Below are 18,392 nucleotides of genomic sequence, written 5' to 3'. Positions count from 1 at the left end.
AGCGGCTGGTAATCTCCCAGCTAGATAAACTAATATCAATGCCAAGACACGAGCGGGGACTTGAGCCAGGACTCGAGCCTGGACTCGAGCCGGGACTCGAGCCGGGACTCGAGCCAGGACTCGAGCCGGGACTCGAGCCAGGACTCGAGCCAGGACTCGAGCCGGGACTCCAGCCGGGACTCCAGCCGGGACTCCAGCCAGGACTCGAGCTAGGACTCGAGCCAGGACTCGAGCCAGGACTCGAGCCGGGACTCGAGCTGGGACTCGAGCGAAGACTTGAGTTAGGACCCTGGTTAAGACTCGAATTAGAACTCGAGCTGCCGGCACCCGAGTCTTAAACTGCAAGCCGTTCTTTTTTTTTTTTTCCTTCGTCGTCTTATTTGGTTGCCAAATGGGGGTCATTATTCCAGGTATTCCTAGCAGAGACCGAGGAAACTAGAAATGAGAATCGCGACAACCCTCGAAAAGCATGCTAAGGGTCCGGACGCACTGGACTGACAAAATGTGTTTGGCTCTTCCAAAAATCTCGACAAAATTTGTCTCTGCCAAATTTTCAATTTGTCAAGCGTGGTCGCACTGAGACACAGCAAAATATTTGTTGACCACAAGTACTTGTACATGTACTAGGCTGACTTGGGTGGTTTGCATACAGGTGTATCTGGTCGGTTTGTATAGGCATGTACAAATTGAACAGTACTTAGCCCTGGAGATGCAGCTGGAAAGTAAACTTGGGAACCGTAATAGTTGTATTCTGAGGAAGGATCGTCATGCAGCATACCGAGGTACAGGCCCGTTCACACACGCGATTTTTGTCGGGGTAACTCGATGCAATTTTTGTCGCGTTTAAGTTCCATCAAGTTTCAAACATGTTCGAAACCCCTGCGATATCGTGGCGACAAATCGCACTGAAACTCGCACCTGGTTTACACGTGCGATTTTGAAGTTGCAACCTCAGCGCGACAAAAATTGCATCGAGTTGCCGCGACAAAAATCGCCTGTGTAAATTAAACGGGCCTGTACGAATCTTCCATCTCCATCGTTTGATTACCGCGCCAATATGAATTAATTTTGGCGGGCTTCGGATTGAAATACTCCGACTAAAGATAGAGATCAAATTTTCTTGTTTGACATTTTCCTTCAAATCATGGACAAATCTGTCAGATTTTACGCCTGACAAAAAGTTGTCCTGCTTCGAGGCAGGACGACGGCGTCTTTGAAGTTTGTTAAGCCTTGACAAAATTTAGTAGATCTAACTAGTAGTAATCGTAGATAAAAGAGTGCGTTCGAGTTTTGGTAGGCTTGGTATCTTAAAAAAACAAAAATTCTAGGGACAGCATTTTGTGCCTGAGCTGTTAGGTAGGCGATGGCAGAGCCTATCAGATTGCAGCAGTTGTATTAGTGCACGACTAGAATTCTGCATTAGGTAGACATTATTTTATCATTAATTGTTTTGATCAAATGCAGGCAAATCAACAAGATTATCGATGGAGGCCCTCTTCTGTTCAAGTAATTAAATTACGTACTGATCCTAGATTAAAGACGGGCATTTTGAGTTGTTTTGGCTCGTACAATATTACCTTTGAATTGAAGGAAACCTAAAAACACCAAAGAGACAATAGTAAACGATTGAAGTGCCTATGAAGTAAAAAAATAATTCATGCTTATTTGAAAGGCTTTTCAAAGTAAAGAAGAATGGCGTTTTCCTTTTTGGAGTATCTTTTTTCGTTTTAGAGATATTTACGTTTGTGTAGGGAAAGTGATGACGTCATAGGTGGTTCCACTAAAACAGCACAACACTCAATCGAGAATAACTCTAGAAATATTACAGCAGTGTTCTTTAAACTTGGCACCAGAAATGTACATCACAAACGAAACATAATGACACCCGCCGTGCCATTGCCATGGCAACAGTTATGCCGCTGGTTCTGTTTTAATTAAGATTAAAATTCCCAGATTTTATCTTAAACAAGGATCATCCACACCCACTAATCTAATGGGGAGAGTTAAGACAATGTTGGAACCATGTGCGTTCCGAGCAAGACCCTCTGTCCCACTTTAAAAGGTTGCTAATGGAGATATTTGGTTTTTCACAGAAAGACACTGGAGCCAAGAGTGTTGCCATGGCAACAACATAGTAGGTGTCATTCTGTTTCTTTTGTGATGTACATTTCTGGTGCCAAGTTTGAAGAACACTGCTGTAATATTTCTAGAGTTATTCTCGATTGAGTGTTGGGCTGTTTTAGAGGAACCATCTATGGCGTCATCACTTTCCTCATTTGCATAATACAAAAACGTGAATATCTCTAACACGAAAAAAGATATTCCAGAAAGAAAAACGCCATTCTTCTGTACTTTGAAAAGCCTTTCAAATAAGCAGCAATTATTTTTTATTCATAGGCACTTTAAGGAACAAGGATGGGTAAGGATTGAAAAGATTTATAACACGAATTACATACGACGAACGTGAAAATTTTAAGCTAAACTTTTCAAGAGGCACAAACTGTGACATAGCTTGACCAGTTCAATATCACTTTTTAAACAGGTATTTCAACAGAGCTCGACAACCCAAGATGTATCGATTGCCCAAGACTTATATTTTCTGTGTATGCTGCGTTGTATTGGTCACTTACCTGGTATTACGTCTGGCGACAAGATTCCCAGATTTTGGTGACTTTCCCCGAGAGAATGCCGCAGGTCCAGAATATTTTATAGAAAACTCAAATGTTACGCACAAATCAAAAGACGACCCTAAGCCTTGGGTAATCGTTTTCTGGTCAACCATATTTGGAGTAGAGCAAAATTACCATCTAACATGGAAGAAAGGTGAATGTCCGGTGGCTTGCGAAGTTACAACTGACCGTTCGCGAGCAGCCGAAGCAAACGGCTTCGTTGTTCACGGGGCGGATGGTCACATGAGCCCGCCAAACCACGCTGCAGCATGGATCATGTGGACACAGGAAAACCCAATGTACGCACCTGTGCTAAGCAACCCTCAAGTTATGTCCAAGTATAACTTACTGAGAAGTTATCGCTTAGATTCGGATTTTCCAAATCCTGTTTTTCCGATGCCTGAATTGACAGCGCCACTTCCTTTCAAGGAAAAAACAGGGATTGTTATGGCTGCTTTCTCAAATTGTGAACCTGTGCGTACTGCATATTTGAAACAATTAATGCAGTATGTAGAGGTCGATTCTTACGGAGCCTGTCATAGAAATAAAGACGGTTTAATTGGCAGGTATGACTCCGCGAACGGCAAAAACTTCAAGCAACTCAAAACTGAACTGGCCAGGAAGTACAAGTTTCTTCTGGTGTTCTTTAATCAAGACTGTGACTATTTTGTCGATGATCAACTGACTCATGCGCTGAATGCAGGCTCGGTTCCCGTGGTGATGGGCACAGACAAACTCGATGAGTTCCTTCCCGGCAATCTGCGACACGCCGTCATAAAAGTACGCGATTTTAAAAGTCCGAAACTTCTTGCTGAACACCTAAAATATCTTACCCTTAATGAGGCTGAGTACAACAAATATTTGGAGTGGAAGCAGAGAGGAATTGGTAACTTTACAGGAACTGTTATCGGAAACTGCTGGCAGCCAAAGTATGATATTTATTGCCAAATATGTGTCGCGCTTTCGGAGGGCCGAGTACACAAGGATGGTCTCCCAATAGACAACTGTCAGAGAAGGAAGGCTGCAGACTGGGGACTAGAATTGTGATCAGAGCTGGGCTTGTTTCAAAGTACAGTAAAACATGAGTGTAAAATTCTCGCGAGCCGAAAATTTCGCGTTTTACGTCGAGTAATTTACTCACGTTCGTGTTCAGCGTTTTCCTTTTCAGGCAGTATATATTTTCTAACCGGCGAAATTTACCGCCTGTAGCACCACTTATTATAGCTTAAAATCGCTCGGAATTCTTTAAAAATCAAAAAATGTAGAGTTGCTTCACCAATGTAAGCCGCGCTGTCTAGTGTGCCTTTCGAACTTCCAAGCAAGACCCGCGAATTTTTGGCGGGCTTTCGCCACAATTTCATCGTGTCAGATGGCACTCCTTCGCAAGTGCATCTGTTGTTCACGCTGAGTTTAACGATGAAGCGATAGAAAACAGTGTTCACCGTTCTGTCCGTCAGCGAGGGCAAGAAGTAGTGGATGGAGCCAATCACAGGTAACAGCAATGTTAATGTTTACTGAGGCATGAAATGCAAAACATTTTCCGTGTTTCCATTCAAAGGATAGAGTGTTTCTGTCGAGTAGCTACCGGCTGATAGTTGCCTGGCAAGCGCTGAAAAAAGAACACCTGATCACAGATCAAATGTTGTGTGTAGATCCCTACTTTTTATTTCAACGTTTAGCGGTTTTAAATAGATCCGTAATTTGCGCTTCACGCAAAAAGTATTGAATAAATCGAGCTCAAATTTCCTGAAATAATTAAGGTGGCTTTCAGTGTTTTTCGGCATGTTCAGCCTTTTTTAGATGGATCAACACTACCACTGGGCACCTCTTTCAGTTGATGCTGTTATAATGGCATCAAACAAATGGGAAATCAATGGTTAACAAGTCATTTTTGCAATGGAAAGGTTATCTTACAACAATATAACCCCTTAAAAACACCCTTAATTTTAGCCTCAGGGGCTTGCAACTTTTTGGCAAGTTAAAAAAAAAATTGAAAGAGGGCCAGGGTCCAGGGTCACTTGTGCACATGCATCCAGATTTGATGGGAATTTCTGAATATGGGTAGTGAGAGAAATTGCTGCGACTATAATGCTGGCCAACCCTCCCATATCCCCCAGAGGTTCCCATTTTTGGTGCTGGTCTCAAGTATTGGGACCTCGCTCGGAGTGGAAATAAGATTACAGCATCAACACACAAATTATCCACTCACAAGCTGATCCAAATAAAACAAAGCATGCATTTAAATTGGTGGTTTTTTTTTCCAAGTAATATCAATTTCCCCTGAAGTTGGACGAGACACTTCTACAACCATGTTTGGTTGCACATGATCAAATGTTCAACAATTTTCTTGATGGAACTGACTTAATTTAGAGAAAATTTTACAATAATAGCAAGATCTTCTCACAGATTTACTGTAGATGCCACACTTTGATTGGTGTTGCTACAGTTTTTAAAGAAGATTGATCACACTTAACATATAAAAATATAAACTACTACTTTATTTGAGGATTATTTTGAATTACTGATTACATTGGCAGTGATGGACTCCTGACCTTGTACATGAAGCATGTACGGTGTTTGTCCAATAATAAATAATAACAGGCAAATGATTGATAGTTCATCACTAAAATTCAGTGGCAATTTCTACTTAGAGTACAACAGTAGAATTCCCAAAAATAAGTGTTATAAAATGTTCTTTGACAGTTAATATATTAATTGCTTTTTTCATGTAGATTTCTTGGCATGGAAAAGGCCCCACTTCTGATCTCCATTGCCACATCGCACTATTTTCGTCTCCCAATCTTCAACAAGATATTCGAAATCCTCTTTGCTAAAATCCTGTTTCAAAAAAGAAGGCAACCTAATGTCAGAATGCTCAAAACATGGTTCACACTCACAGTCTGAGATTTATGGAATTCCAAGAGTTTTAGACAGACCTTAGAAATTCCATGGTACAGTTCATAAGGGCTATGATCCCAATTTCAACCATGGAGCTTTAAAATTTCTAGAGTTTTCCAGGAGTTGGTTAGCCTGCATAGCTAGCAACATTTTGTGCACAAGTGCTTTGTTTTAGCAGCAGAGCCGTGAGGAGAATGAACTTGGTGTGTAACTGCATTGAATTTTTCATCGCTGTTTTGCACCTTGCAAAAATTCCCTTGTGAACAACCTTGCCCCTACATGTAGCTGCACTGCCAAAACAAAGCACTCAGACACAAAAATATAGAATTTTTAAGTAGCTTTTTAAGGTTGTAAAACAAAATTTTAAAATTCAAGAAGCAGTGTAAACCTTGTGAGCAAGTGCACCGAATTCTGGTGGAGATTATCAGGACAAAATAGTTAACAGAGATGAATTGGTCAATTTTAAGTTACTACAGACAAAGTAAGTATTTGACAGTGGGACAAAATGATCCCAGACAAAAGTACAAATAGAAAATAAAGGGAATTTTAACCCAGGGAGGCAGTCTTGCTTGCCTACAGTAAGTGGTTAAAATCTGGAGGTCCCTTAGTTCAAGCCTTTCATCCTATCACTAGCTGGTGCTGTTATCGTGTACTCATGCAGATGCAGTAGCTCAAAGTTCAGCATCTCGGCCACCCTGTTACAACTAAACAATTGGTCAGCTTGAATCCTTAACAAGCTTTCCTTATGTTCAACTTGCAGCATTCTTGTTTCCTTAAAATCTTCACTAATCAGTTATTGATTGGCACAACAGCACCCAATCCGAAGTCCTCTGCTTCTTTACTTTTCATTCTGCAGTTTCACAAAGTTTATGTAGTGTCCCTTTAGCCTTACCCTTCCTTTGAGCGACTAAAATAATTATGTCATTTTCATACCTTCAGGAAAGTGTTCTTATCCGATTCAAATCTTGCTCTCTCTGAGCTGAGAACTTCTATGAACCTCTTGGTATTATCTATTGCTTTTACATCAACAAAACCAGCTTTCTCTAGAAGCTGTATGACAAGAAAAACACAAAAATTAAAAAGAAAGTTTCAATGTTTCACTATTATTTTGTCAATGTTTTGGCTGTGCTCCAGCCTTTGAGGTATGTGTAGAGATTAAAGCACCACATAAAAGCACAAGGCTAAGTGGATTTAGTTCAGAATATGCCATTTATCTTTTCAAGAAGTCACCTGGACTCATTTCTTGAGCTACTTTTATTAACTGTATACATGTATTACTTGTATTTTGAGGAGTGGCATATTTTGAGAGTTTAAATTATGGTTAAACAAGTTGAATGTGGTCCAAGCTGATTTGAGTAAGTGTGGGATATCCCAATTTACCGTTTGGTGTGTACAAAACAGCTCAGTGCTGATTGTTTCCCAAGGCTTGCTCCGATAATCTGAAGTCAGATTTGTTTAGAATTCTTGTGATAGGTTCTCAACACCTTTTCCAAATGGTTAATACACAAACTTCTGCTGATTTTGCATTACAGTGTCCCTTCTAGAGATTGAATTACAGATACATGTACCCCAAGATCATATAATTTGACAAGTTGGCTGGTTATACATTGCCAAATTATATCTATAATGAGTTATCCACTTTTACCTTGCCATAGTCAGCAGGTGTCAGAAGATGATAATGTCGCTTTGCAATGTATGCCTTCATTGTTTCAGACAGTTCTTTGGGTCCACGACAGTAGTCTGAAATAAGAAGCTCCCCTTCTGGTTTTAACCATTTCTATAACAAAAAAAACCATTGTAAAAAGTGGCATGATTATCAATTTCCACAGCAAAATCACCCCAAATTCTTGAAAGCAAGTGATGAAGAAATAAGGGAAATCACCAATCCTCAAACATCTACAATTATACAATCCTAGTCAAGAAGTTGGGACACCAGGCAAATTCTCCCCTTCCCCACTACAATGTTGATAATTAGGTGATTTTTTCCCTTTTTGTTGAAAAAAAGTGACATTTTCAAACATAATTTGATTAGGGGAGATGGTAGATATGTGCTACAGCTCAAGTGTCCCAACTACATGTACTTTAGGCCAGGATTGTAGGTAGGCTACTACTGCCAGGAAAAAATTAATAAACAAGGAACAATCACATAGTCACATCGACAAATATCAACCTGTCTTTAAAATGCGCCCCCCTGCTCCCCGCCTCCCACCACTTGCCTTGACTTAAACTTTTTCAGTTTTATTTAACAAATAAAGAAGCCTAAGCCGTGTATTACACTGTGATAAAACACGATGAGCATTTGAGAACACAAGGGAAATGTACAGTAGAAAACACAAGCCACAGGAGTGTTTTTTACATTTCTCAAGTGTTCTCAAATGTTGGGCTTAGGTTTCTTCATTTGCTTTATGATCTAGGTGAAAAACAATAAAACACGCTTTTTCTATGCTTTAAACTCTTATAAAACATGGGTTTTTGACCAATCAGAGCACACACAGGGTCCTATCTGTATTATAATACAAGATTATACTTAATTCAACTTACCAAAAAGTTCTTAAAGAGGGTTTCCTTGTCCTCGATGTGAAGAATTGTGTCTCTGCTATAGATGACATCAAAAGATTCTGGTTCGTAGTCTGCAGTTGTTATGTCAGCAACAACAAATTCAACCTGTGTAGAAAGTAGAACTTAGCTTTAGTTAACGTATTACATCTACTAAACAATTATTGGATTCGGTTTTTGTGATATCCAGAATAATCAAGGTTGAGGTAAGGGTTATCAGCCGAAGCCAAAGGCTGAGGCTGATAACCCTTTCCAAGACCTTGATTATTCTGGATATCACAAAAACCGAATCCAATAATTGTTTTATTATATATTGAATGAATAAAAAAAAATGGAAGTCAAGTTTTTGCTTCTTCACTGACAGTAACACAAAGCGCATGAACTTGACATGTTTATCCTTAGAAATCATGCACTGCAGTCATATATGGCATGATTACCCGTGACCTTGAGTGTCCTTAACATGATTAATGTATAATCTGCAGCTAGATGACATCAGAGGCGCTGATTTCAAAAATTCACTGTTCGCTTTCGGCCAATCAGAAAAAGATAGTGTGTTCAATGTGTAATAATTAAATTTATACGTCCAGCCAAAATAGAGATTTGAAGGAGCACATGCCCAGTGGTACATGTATGTACATCATTATTTTTGGATGAGGTTGAGCAAAATATTGTGGTTTATCAGTGACAAGCAGATCAATTATTTGCCGAAGCCAAAGGTTAAGGCAAATAATTAGACACTGACTCAGGGGAGCCTTAATATTCCATCTTGCAGAATTGCTGCTGGCCAGCACACCTTTTATTACTGCGGTGCAAAAATATGGAACAACCTAAGTTTACAAGGATAACAGTTAAAAAAAAAACACATTTTATTGATGAATTAATTTTATTTTGTAATGCAAATAACCTGGAATTTTAAACAATATTACACATACATATTCATTTTTTCTAGTTATCTCTGCTATTTGTTTGTTATTTTAACATTGATGCTGAAAAACCCTTTTCAGGGATGCTTGATATGTCTGCCCTCCGACAAATCACAATATTTTGCGATAACCGAGGTTAATAATAGCTTTATCATTCAATCACCAAGTTTGATTTCATATTTAAATCACGCTCTGACAGATCAGGAAAGCGATCTGCCATTGTTCACACAAGAGCGTGGTTACAATTGAGCAGAATATTATTTGCTGCAAAACACATTTAGACAGTGCTATGCAATATGAACGCTAAGTCTATGCAATTATTTGTACGCAGTTATTTGCGGGTCTCATAGTGGGCTCTTTGCCAATGAAAAGGAAGAAATATGTATTGAATGATAAAAAAATTGTTTCTCACTGAACATTGTGCTAAAAAAGATTTAACTAAGTACCCAGAGGCAAATAAGTATTCCACTCCCATCTCCACGTGAGACCATCTCTCGTGTTCTAAAATTCAATAAGACCAAGATGCAAAAATCAAATCTTTGCAGTACATCACCTTGTCATCTTTAAACTCTTGAGCTCTTTGTTTCCCAATGTCAATCATATTCTTTGACAAGTCTACACCTAACACTTCAACTTTGAAATTCTGGGGAAAAATAAAAGAATGCAAAACAGGGACATTTATTTAAAACTTTCTCTAATTCAATCTAAAGAGTTCAGGGATGGACATTGGCACTCACCATCAGCCAAACACAAATCATTGATCACTCGCCCGTTTTGCCAGTACGATTTTCATTGCCATTAAAGTAATATTTAAATTGCAAAATGAACACTGTTTCTTACATTCCATTTTCTCAAGAAAATCCTTAAACATAAACTTACCATTTCTGTTTTACAAAGTTTTATATTCCGAACTGTCTAATAAATTGGTGCTGAAAGGCAACTTTGGGCTTCATAAATAGACAAATATGGCTTCCCCCTAGTGATGATATTTTATTACACAGAGCATGTACTTGTACAAAGTGATACTGCTGGTTGCTATCAAGCCATCGGTGACCAGGCAAACATGGCGCCTAAGGGCCGCTCATGAGAAGAACAGACATGTTAACTCACAAACTGCAGGGATCTCATGAAGATTCATCAATAAAAAAACTATTTGAAATATAAAGTAAGTACATCCACTGTGTTTTCTTGGGCTTTAAGGTCTTTAAATAGAATTTTCCATTGAAGTAATAATCCTCAGTCTGCCACACGCTCGATGATGTTGCGAGCGAATTGTTTTCCCGTACCTTCCCAACACTCTGATCAATGCATGTTCTCCTGGTAGGTTTAAAAATAGAGTAAACTGATCGTAGCCAAAATGTGGAAATATATACTTCCGGAGTTTCTAAAGTTGAAAAAATGAAAAAGCCCTGCAAGCTGCCCGTGATATGAGGGAATACGAGAAGACAAGGACGAGGAACTTTTCTATGAAATGGCAAGTTGGCCGCCCATGGTTAAAGTATGATGAGGAGAAATGCATGATTTGCAAGTGGTGTGTTGAGAAAAAACAAACTTTGAACACACAGAATGTTCTAAAATTTATCGATGGCTGAAATAGCAATGAAACAGAGTCGATTTCATAGCAAAAATAGTAAAAAAATAAGATGAATAAAATGGTTGGAAAGACCATTACGTAATTACAGATTAATCAGTCTGTCAAGTTTAACTTTAATCAGTAAAGATAAACACTTTTCCGGTACACCGCTGGTAGCCATGTCAAGCTGGCCACCACTGCCTTACAAAATCAAAGCCAACACAAATAGTTACGCTACAGACTGGAAATAACGAAAAAATGTTGAATCAATGCTTTTACATTATACTAGCATTGTATAAAAACTTAAAGTTTTCAGGTGGGTGGATGAGAAAGTCAGCAATGGCGTAAGCCACAAAAACAACTGCCCGCCCCATAGCTCACATGACCTACACCCAGGCCCCAGTGGCATGTGAGAAAAATATTTTCACTTATTTCGTTTCACTCAGCCAGTAAAAAAAATTACTCTTAAATGTGTTTGTTCCACATGTAAAATTCATGGTAAATATTAAAATAATAAGAAAAAGACTGAAAACTAACGAGTGGAATAAAAACCTCTTACTAGACTAATTTATTCCCACTAATGAAAATTAATTCGTCAATGGTGTTCATACCTTCACCATGTAAAATCCAGAACCTCCAATTCCACAACCAACATCAAGCACTTTTTGTCCTTTTTTTAAACTAAGCATTGCTACAATTTCCTGTTGATAAAAGACAAAGATTTATTATTGGAACATACCAGCTAGTGAAAATGTCGCACAACACTTGAGAATGCTAGGTCTTGCTTCCTCTTGCAAGTTTTACTTTGGCAGAAAATAAATGACCTTTGGTCAAATTGCACCAAGCAGTCATGTAATTGTTCCTCCAACACAACACAGAAGAAACACAATTTGGAAATGATCATCTGAAATATTTTGTTTCGACAAAAAAGACTTAAGCCGAATACGTGACGAAAAGTCAATTTCTCCCCTAATTGCGCAATAGGCCGTTGAGAATTCACATTTCAATCTAATGTTGGGAAATTTCCCGTGCCGTAAACTTTAAAACTAAAAGGCTACTTTTTGGTGCATCTTAATACTACTTTCCTATTGTAGCGTTACAAAAATCTGGATGACTCAAGGGCTCGCAAATAGAAATCTTTTAAAGCTTAACTTCGTGTAAGCTGCAAAAAAAAAAAAAATATTCCAAAACTTTGTTATACGAGCTCTCATCTAAAACAAGTTATATTCAGTTTCAAGAAAATGGAATTAAAGTCTGTATATTTTAAAGTGAGCTGGAGAAATTAAAAATCGACGGGTTCATTCCAAACAGGGAAGAAATCAAAAAAATTACTTAGTAAAATTACTGGCTCCGGAAAGCACAAGATCTTAGCTTACCTGCGTTGTCTCGAGGCCCCCAGTGCTAACAAACCCGCGTCCAAAAATTTTCTCATAGCGCAGAATGCTATTGCTGGAATACTGATTTTGGTCAAGAAATTGCTGGAATTCTTCGCTTTGCTGACCGGTGGTAGGCATGTTTCTTTGCAGGATTAAGTGTGAAACAAAGAAGGACGAATTTAACTCTGCTGCGCTCGTGAATTCCACACGTGAAAGTGAATTTCCCAAGATGGAACTGTTTGTGTTATACTCTTGTGTCAGCGGTAAAATAAGTCAAGGCAAGCGCTGTTTTCTCGCTCCAGATCCTTGTGGCTTTTTTCCTTTGTTTGTTTTCAATGATAAAATCGCCAAGTACAGGTTAATTGTGTTTATCTCTTGACGATAGCATACATTGTACGAATTTAAATACTTTACGATACAACATAGATTGATACTGAAGGAAGGGTGTTTGATCATGTCTTCTTTGCGGTATCTTTCAAGCAACAATGCTTCTCTCGTTCTCAAAGGCTTGGAATCTTTGTTGGATCTCGAAGAACTTTGTGATGTAACTCTACAAACCGAAGATGGCATATCAATATCGGCACACCGCAATGTTCTTTCTGTCGGCAGTCCTTACTTCAAGGCCATGTTCACCGGGCAATTAAAGGAACGAGGGAAGGAAGTAATTACTTTAAAGGGGGTTACCGGCGAAGCACTTCGATGCATTGTTCGATTTGTTTACACGTCTTCCATACATGTGACGGAAACCAATGTGGACGACATCCTGAGCGCGTCTGATCTCTTCCAAATGAAGGAGATCACGAATGTCTGTTGCCAGTATCTGAAAGAACAACTTCAGCCCTCAAACTGTCTTGGTATAGCGGCCATTGCTGGCGGTTTTTCCTGTGAAGAGCTCTGGAGCGAAGCTCGCAAATATGCAGTGAAGCATTTCACGCAAGTGACAAAATGTGACGAGTTTAAAGATCTGTCTTTAGAAGCGGTCAAACAGCTGTTATCGGATGAGAACGTGTGTATTCGATCAGAAGAAGATGTCTATGATGCTGCTATGGAGTGGATATCAAGCTCTGAGGATCGCCTGAAGTACTGTGCTGAAGTGTTCTGCTGCGTTCGCCTTCCTGTGCTGTCGCCGTCTTTCCTAAATTCACACGTTCTTAGCAATGAATGGCTCGTTAATGATCCTGAATGCAAGCAGATGCTGGAGGAGGCGCTCTCATATGCTTCCTCCCCTACTTCTGAAAAGCGCAAACAGTCTTTAGCCACGAGAATGAGGCCACGAATTCATTCAGGGTTTGCTGACATCCTTGTTGCTATTGGTGGTCTCCATCTTGGAAGTCCTGTGGCATCTGGAGAAAGATACAATTTATACACTGATGAATGGTTGCCCATTGAGGACATGCCGACATTGCGTTATGGCATTGCAGTTACTCAACTTCATGGACAAATCTATTGTCTCGGGGGATTTGAAAGTGGGAGATACTTAAGTACCGTTGAGACTTATGACCCTGAAGAAAATGCATGGATGATACGACCACCAATGCAAGTGTCAAGAAAATATTTTGGTGCAACTAGCCTTGGTGGTAAGCTCTATGCTCTTGGAGGCTCCAACAGTCATCGTCGACTAAAGACTGTTGAATGCTTTGATCCATATGAACAGCAATGGACGTTTGTTGCGCCCATGTTGAGTCCAAGAATGTATTTAGCTGTTGGAGCATTAGGTGGATTGCTGTATGCAGTGGGAGGACATGATGGTCTCTCACGACTGAGTAGTGTGGAATGTTATGACCCTCAGACAGATGAATGGAGTTACGTGGCCTCATTGGGTAAGACCATTCATTTGTTTACAACATGAACTTTAGTGATACACGTACCCCATTGGGGGGGGATCCCCCTATAAAAGGACTGGGGTACTCGTCGGAAACTTTAAAATGAATCCCTAAGAGGTACCGAGATCCTGTTTTGTGGGCGGGGCTTGAATTTTTTAACCCCCACAAGATACCAATTCTAAATCAACACATTATCTCCCGTCATGTTTTATTCAGCTCAATACCCTAAAAGTTACCACAAATGCTCCTGCTGTAGACCTTTGTATGGCAACTCCATCCAAACTCTATAAATTTGAGTGGAACACTTTTCCAAATAACATGCAAATTAAAAACTGTAGAGACCTAAATCTTAGCAAGGTTGTTTATCTGTCAACCATATTTCATATCCCAGCTTCTTGACTTAATAATTATTGAATGGTTGCAATTTTTGATGGTGTGACACTGCAAACCAGCCATTCGCTCAGAACGGCTTCAAATTTTTGACGCACATCGAAAGCAAAACGAGGCAATTTGAAATTGTTGTTTAGTCATTAGCAGACTTCAATACACAATTTAAAGTAAAAGAAAGTTTTAAACTTTTACTTGCTTTGAAAGTTAACAACACTTGGCGATAAATCATGAAACATTTTGGCAACAAAAACAGCTTTGAATTTTAGCAGGCTGTACAGTAGAATAAGGCCCACTAAATTGACCAATCACAGCGCACATGCTAACTGAGAGATATAATAATTTACACTATTTAATGGTACTAATACAGCTACAAGTAGTTTAGACTATTCACGATACTAACACAGCTACTTTACTAGCCTGTGTAGCTTGTTGCATTGTAGTTGCGCAGAATAAAGTTTTGTGGCATTATTGTAAGAGCACGGAATAAAGAGGTGAGGAAGACTTCGAAATACCTTGTGATTGGCAACTCTGCCACCAAAACTTTACTCTGTGCACCTACAATACCGCCAGCTATGCATGCTACTACTTTGCATCATTTACAATTCTAATACAGCTGCGTTATGCTACTTGCAATACTAATACCTAGAGTGAATGATGCAGTTACAGATTCATAATTTTTAACAGTCGTAATTATGTTCTTTTCCGATCCAAGTCCCCATGTTTATAATCTCCCACTCACCCCTTCCCTCTGGAGTCCAAGCCCTAACCTTGTATGCAAGTCTGAAAATGGCACTGGGTTTAAAATTCCAGTACAATATAATTTTTCAAGAGGGACACTACATGTACATTGTACGTCTAATCAGCTTACAAGTGCAGGGTTGTAGCTACATGAAATAACAGGCAAACTGAGGCACTTGCCTCAGCCTTTTTGTTGTTGTTGTTGTTGTTTTTGTTGTTTATAGTCATCATGAACGCTCTAAATACCTAGGACGAGATTTTAACCATAGACATAGCCTCAGTCATAATTTCTTCATGGACATCATCTCAGTCATAATTTTTTTCTGGCAACAGTGCTGCCCTGAATTAAATCATTACATGACGAGTTCCCAGTCAATGTAGTGCAATAGCTCAATCCATGGGGTAGAGGACTACACTGGTGTTGCAAACTAAGGTCATGGGTTGAATTCTGTTCAAACCTGAATTTTCTTCAGGCTCCTAACTGCAAAAGCTGTGTTCATAACTGTGATAATGTCTCACAATTAAATCTTAAAGTTTATTCCTTAGTTCAATTGTATGATGTTTTATATGCATGTAATCACTTTCATATGAATCATTACAATACATGTAAGTTAGTCATTTACATTTTTCTCAAATATTCAACAGATAAAGCAAGATCTGTAGCTGGTGTAGCATCCCTTGGAGGCCTTCTGTATGTCATTGGAGGATTTGATGGAAATAAATATCTTTCCGATGTTGATGTCTATGATCCTCAGACAAATTCTTGGACTTCAGCATGTCCACTAAATGAGCAGCGTTCAGCTGTTAGCGTTGCGGCAATGAAGGGAAGAATTTTTGCCATTGGTGGTTTCAATGGACAGTTCTTGTCCAGTGTTGAGGTCTATGACCCTGAAATTAACCAATGGAGTTATGTGCATAATATGTCAATTCCAAGAGTACATTTCGGTGCAACTGTTGTGTGATGAGCAGTAATTTTTATAATTATTAATATTAAATGATATATTTTTATTTTTTTAAAAAATTTCAAAATATTTCAAACCATCAGTGTGTATTACACTAAGATCTTGATCAGTCAGGCACTCTTCGAGAAGCAGTTTGCCATCGATCCTAAAGTTTTAGAGCTTTGTTCTGATTTGATCAGAAATCTGGAAATTGTATGATCTAAGATAACATTGAAATGTCAGTTTTCTGTTCGTCTGCCATACAAATCATTACATCTGGGATATTTTTGCATCAAACTCAGGAGACTTGAAGACAGTGACACAATATATGTGTAATCTTTCTGAGTTCATGATTGCTAAGTCTGTGAGCAGCCTCAAATGTGATTGCATTTGTGTCTGGTTTGTGTTTCCTGAGCTGTAGAAATTGTTTTTTGTTGTTGTTTGTTTGTAAAAAAAAAACTTACTTTCTTGGTCAGCATGCACTGCACTGCTCTGAGGTACATGTACATGTATAGGTTATGAAGTTCTTTTTTGAAAACAAAAAAATACAAAATTTATACAAAACAGTGTTGATGTAAGTGAAAGAAGTGACTAATAAAGATATGTTCGAATTTTAAAATTCCTTTTAACAGTAAGTTTTAAAAAGATACATTTTGGAAAGATAGTACATCTTTGTTCAATGGTAAAATCTTTCTGTACTTAGCAATATCGCTTCTTCAAATAATGTGTATTTGTGATATGAAAGAAAAAACTTTTGGGGGTTACAAATTGTCATTAAAAAATGGCTGAAAAGATTAAAAAGTGGGAATAAAGTTACATTTGTTCATCTAATAGACCATTTTACAGTTGTCTGCTCAGTGACCTGGCCTTTGTATGGCAGTGAGGTTAGAGTTGACCTTGTTTTGATACAGACCTCACTGCTTTTGTTGTGTAAAACAAGTTCTGATGCTAACTAGGTGCATTTACATGACAAAAGCAGTGAGGTCTGTATCAAAACAAGGTCAACTCTAGCCTCGCTGCCATACAAAGGCCAGGTCACTGAGCAGACAACTGTAAAATGGTCTATTAATAGAGAATTTTTTTTTTGTACTGAGGGATTGGGACCTAGAATGACCCGGGTAGACTGGAAAAGACCAAAGTGACTTGTACCCAGGCATCGTACGCGGCTTGTAATGTGGAATGTGGTACTCTTTTTGTTTATATGCTACAAAGCTTTTTGGCACAATTTCACCAAAATAATTCCAAGTCGACAAAAAATCGCAAAGAAGGATCTCCTTAGCGCATCCTTGAAAATAATTGAACTTCAAGACTAAAGGAATATCAACATTTTCTCAAGACCAACTTCCCTTTTATGAACTTTGTTACCATTTAACTTCTGTCTTGAACACAAATGTTTGAATTTGGTTTTCTCTTTACAGCTTTCCTCTTATTGCGGAAATCCCTGTACGTGACAATTTATGTAACTTTTTTCCGACAGGGCTATTAGGAAAACAGTTGAAACAATGTCCGACTTTGAAACTGCTTCCGGTTAGGCGGACGTAGTGAAATTTTAATTCCCAGTCTTGCAAAAATGCGTTGCGCAAATGATTACAGTAAAACTATTAAAGGGATTTTAAATGGTGACGTCATCAACTTTGTAAAACCTTAACTGCTTAATCCATGAAAGACGTTCTTGTAACATGTTCTTTGTGATATCATTCAGCGTTAAACCTTCGTGTGTGGAAAGTTTCAGGTCTACTGGCTTATTTGATTTGAACACTACGCTTTGAAATTCATAACGGCATAGCGACGTTGCTGATATATCAGGGAGTCTAAGAAAACCACAACGGTAAAGGGAACGTCACTAAACAAATGGTTTAATGCACGTGCGTTATAATTCTCGGTATATTTTTTTTGCCGTACTCAGCAAAACAACAACGTGAAATGACCAAACTCTGCGTTGTTTGGAGAACCTGAACCACGACGGATAAGTTTTAAAAATTATGTTTCAATTTTACGCTGTGTTCCATGTTCAGTTTCGAGACAGTTTTGACAAAGAGAAACGTACAAACTAAATGACTTTAGAGTATCGCGAGATTCGTAGGTAAAATATAAATCATTTTTTAATCAATGTTGTCTTCAGCGTCGACGTCACCGTCCTGTTTACTTAAACTCCCTATTATTTCCTTTGATTCGACACTAGTTCTAATATTCACTCTCTCGGTTCGCTTTTACATAGAGCCACAGAGAGCTGAAATTTTAAGGTCGAAAATTCTCCCAAATAGATAATTTCACTCTAGTTGGCGCTATCAGTAAAAAAGAATTGGAACATAAGTCGCCCTCAAACTTTTGCAACAGAGTTTAAACTTACGATCGCGACTCATTGCATAATCTCTTGTCCTGGGTTTAAGATCTGGATGCGGATTAACCAATACCTGAAAATTGCTTAAAACTTTAACTGTCAACTAAGAAGTGTGACGCGTTTTTAACTATAGCTAAGATTTGAGCTGTGCAAAATTAATGAGT

At 38.7% G+C, this 18,392-nt stretch overlaps 3 protein-coding genes across 3 annotated transcripts; 2 read left to right on the top strand and 1 right to left on the bottom strand.

Moving 5' to 3' along the window:
* The first annotated feature begins 2,570 nt into the window (after nucleotides 1-2,570).
* On the top strand, nucleotides 2,571-3,716 carry LOC145467525 (GDP-fucose protein O-fucosyltransferase 3-like). Its single transcript, XM_081451075.1, has one exon. The coding sequence runs from the start codon at nucleotides 2,571-2,573 to the stop codon at nucleotides 3,714-3,716; it is 1,146 nt and encodes a 381-aa protein (XP_081307201.1).
* Nucleotides 3,717-5,149: 1,433 nt separating this feature from the next.
* On the bottom strand, nucleotides 5,150-12,225 carry LOC145477821 (uncharacterized). The gene is made up of 7 exons (XM_081455665.1): nucleotides 11,996-12,225; nucleotides 11,231-11,320; nucleotides 9,600-9,689; nucleotides 8,109-8,231; nucleotides 7,213-7,344; nucleotides 6,501-6,617; nucleotides 5,150-5,507 (listed from the first exon to the last, which is right to left on the bottom strand). Exons 1-7 carry the CDS (start codon nucleotides 12,131-12,133, stop codon nucleotides 5,394-5,396), a joined length of 804 nt encoding a protein of 267 aa, XP_081311791.1. The 5' UTR covers nucleotides 12,134-12,225; the 3' UTR covers nucleotides 5,150-5,393.
* A 103-nt stretch (nucleotides 12,226-12,328) lies between these two features.
* On the top strand, nucleotides 12,329-17,836 carry LOC145477801 (kelch-like protein 20). Its single transcript, XM_081455632.1, has 2 exons — nucleotides 12,329-13,815; nucleotides 15,592-17,836. The coding sequence occupies exons 1-2, from the start codon at nucleotides 12,450-12,452 to the stop codon at nucleotides 15,906-15,908; spliced, it is 1,683 nt and encodes a 560-aa protein (XP_081311758.1). The 5' UTR covers nucleotides 12,329-12,449; the 3' UTR covers nucleotides 15,909-17,836.
* Nucleotides 17,837-18,392: the final 556 nt, after the last annotated feature.

This window comes from Orbicella franksi, chromosome 2 (assembly GCF_964199315.1).
Source record: "Orbicella franksi chromosome 2, jaOrbFran1.1, whole genome shotgun sequence".
Taxonomy (NCBI): Eukaryota; Metazoa; Cnidaria; class Anthozoa; order Scleractinia; family Merulinidae; genus Orbicella; species Orbicella franksi.
The sequence above is the reverse complement of the archived record's forward strand: the minus strand, read 5'-3'. Positions and strand labels throughout refer to the sequence as shown.

Coding starts and splice junctions, on each gene's coding strand:
- LOC145467525 (XM_081451075.1), top strand. CDS start 2,571: ATGTATCGATTGCCCAAGACTTATATTTTCTGTGTATGCTGCGTTGTA.
- LOC145477821 (XM_081455665.1), bottom strand. CDS start 12,133: ATGCCTACCACCGGTCAGCAAAGCGAAGAATTCCAGCAATTTCTTGAC. Junction 9,690..11,230: donor CTGGATTTTACATGGTGAAG/GTATGAACACCA, acceptor ATTTTTCCCCAG/AATTTCAAAGTTGAAGTGTT. Junction 8,232..9,599: donor AAGAGTTTAAAGATGACAAG/GTGATGTACTGC, acceptor CTTTCTACACAG/GTTGAATTTGTTGTTGCTGA.
- LOC145477801 (XM_081455632.1), top strand. CDS start 12,450: ATGTCTTCTTTGCGGTATCTTTCAAGCAACAATGCTTCTCTCGTTCTC. Junction 13,816..15,591: donor GAGTTACGTGGCCTCATTGG/GTAAGACCATTC, acceptor AATATTCAACAG/ATAAAGCAAGATCTGTAGCT.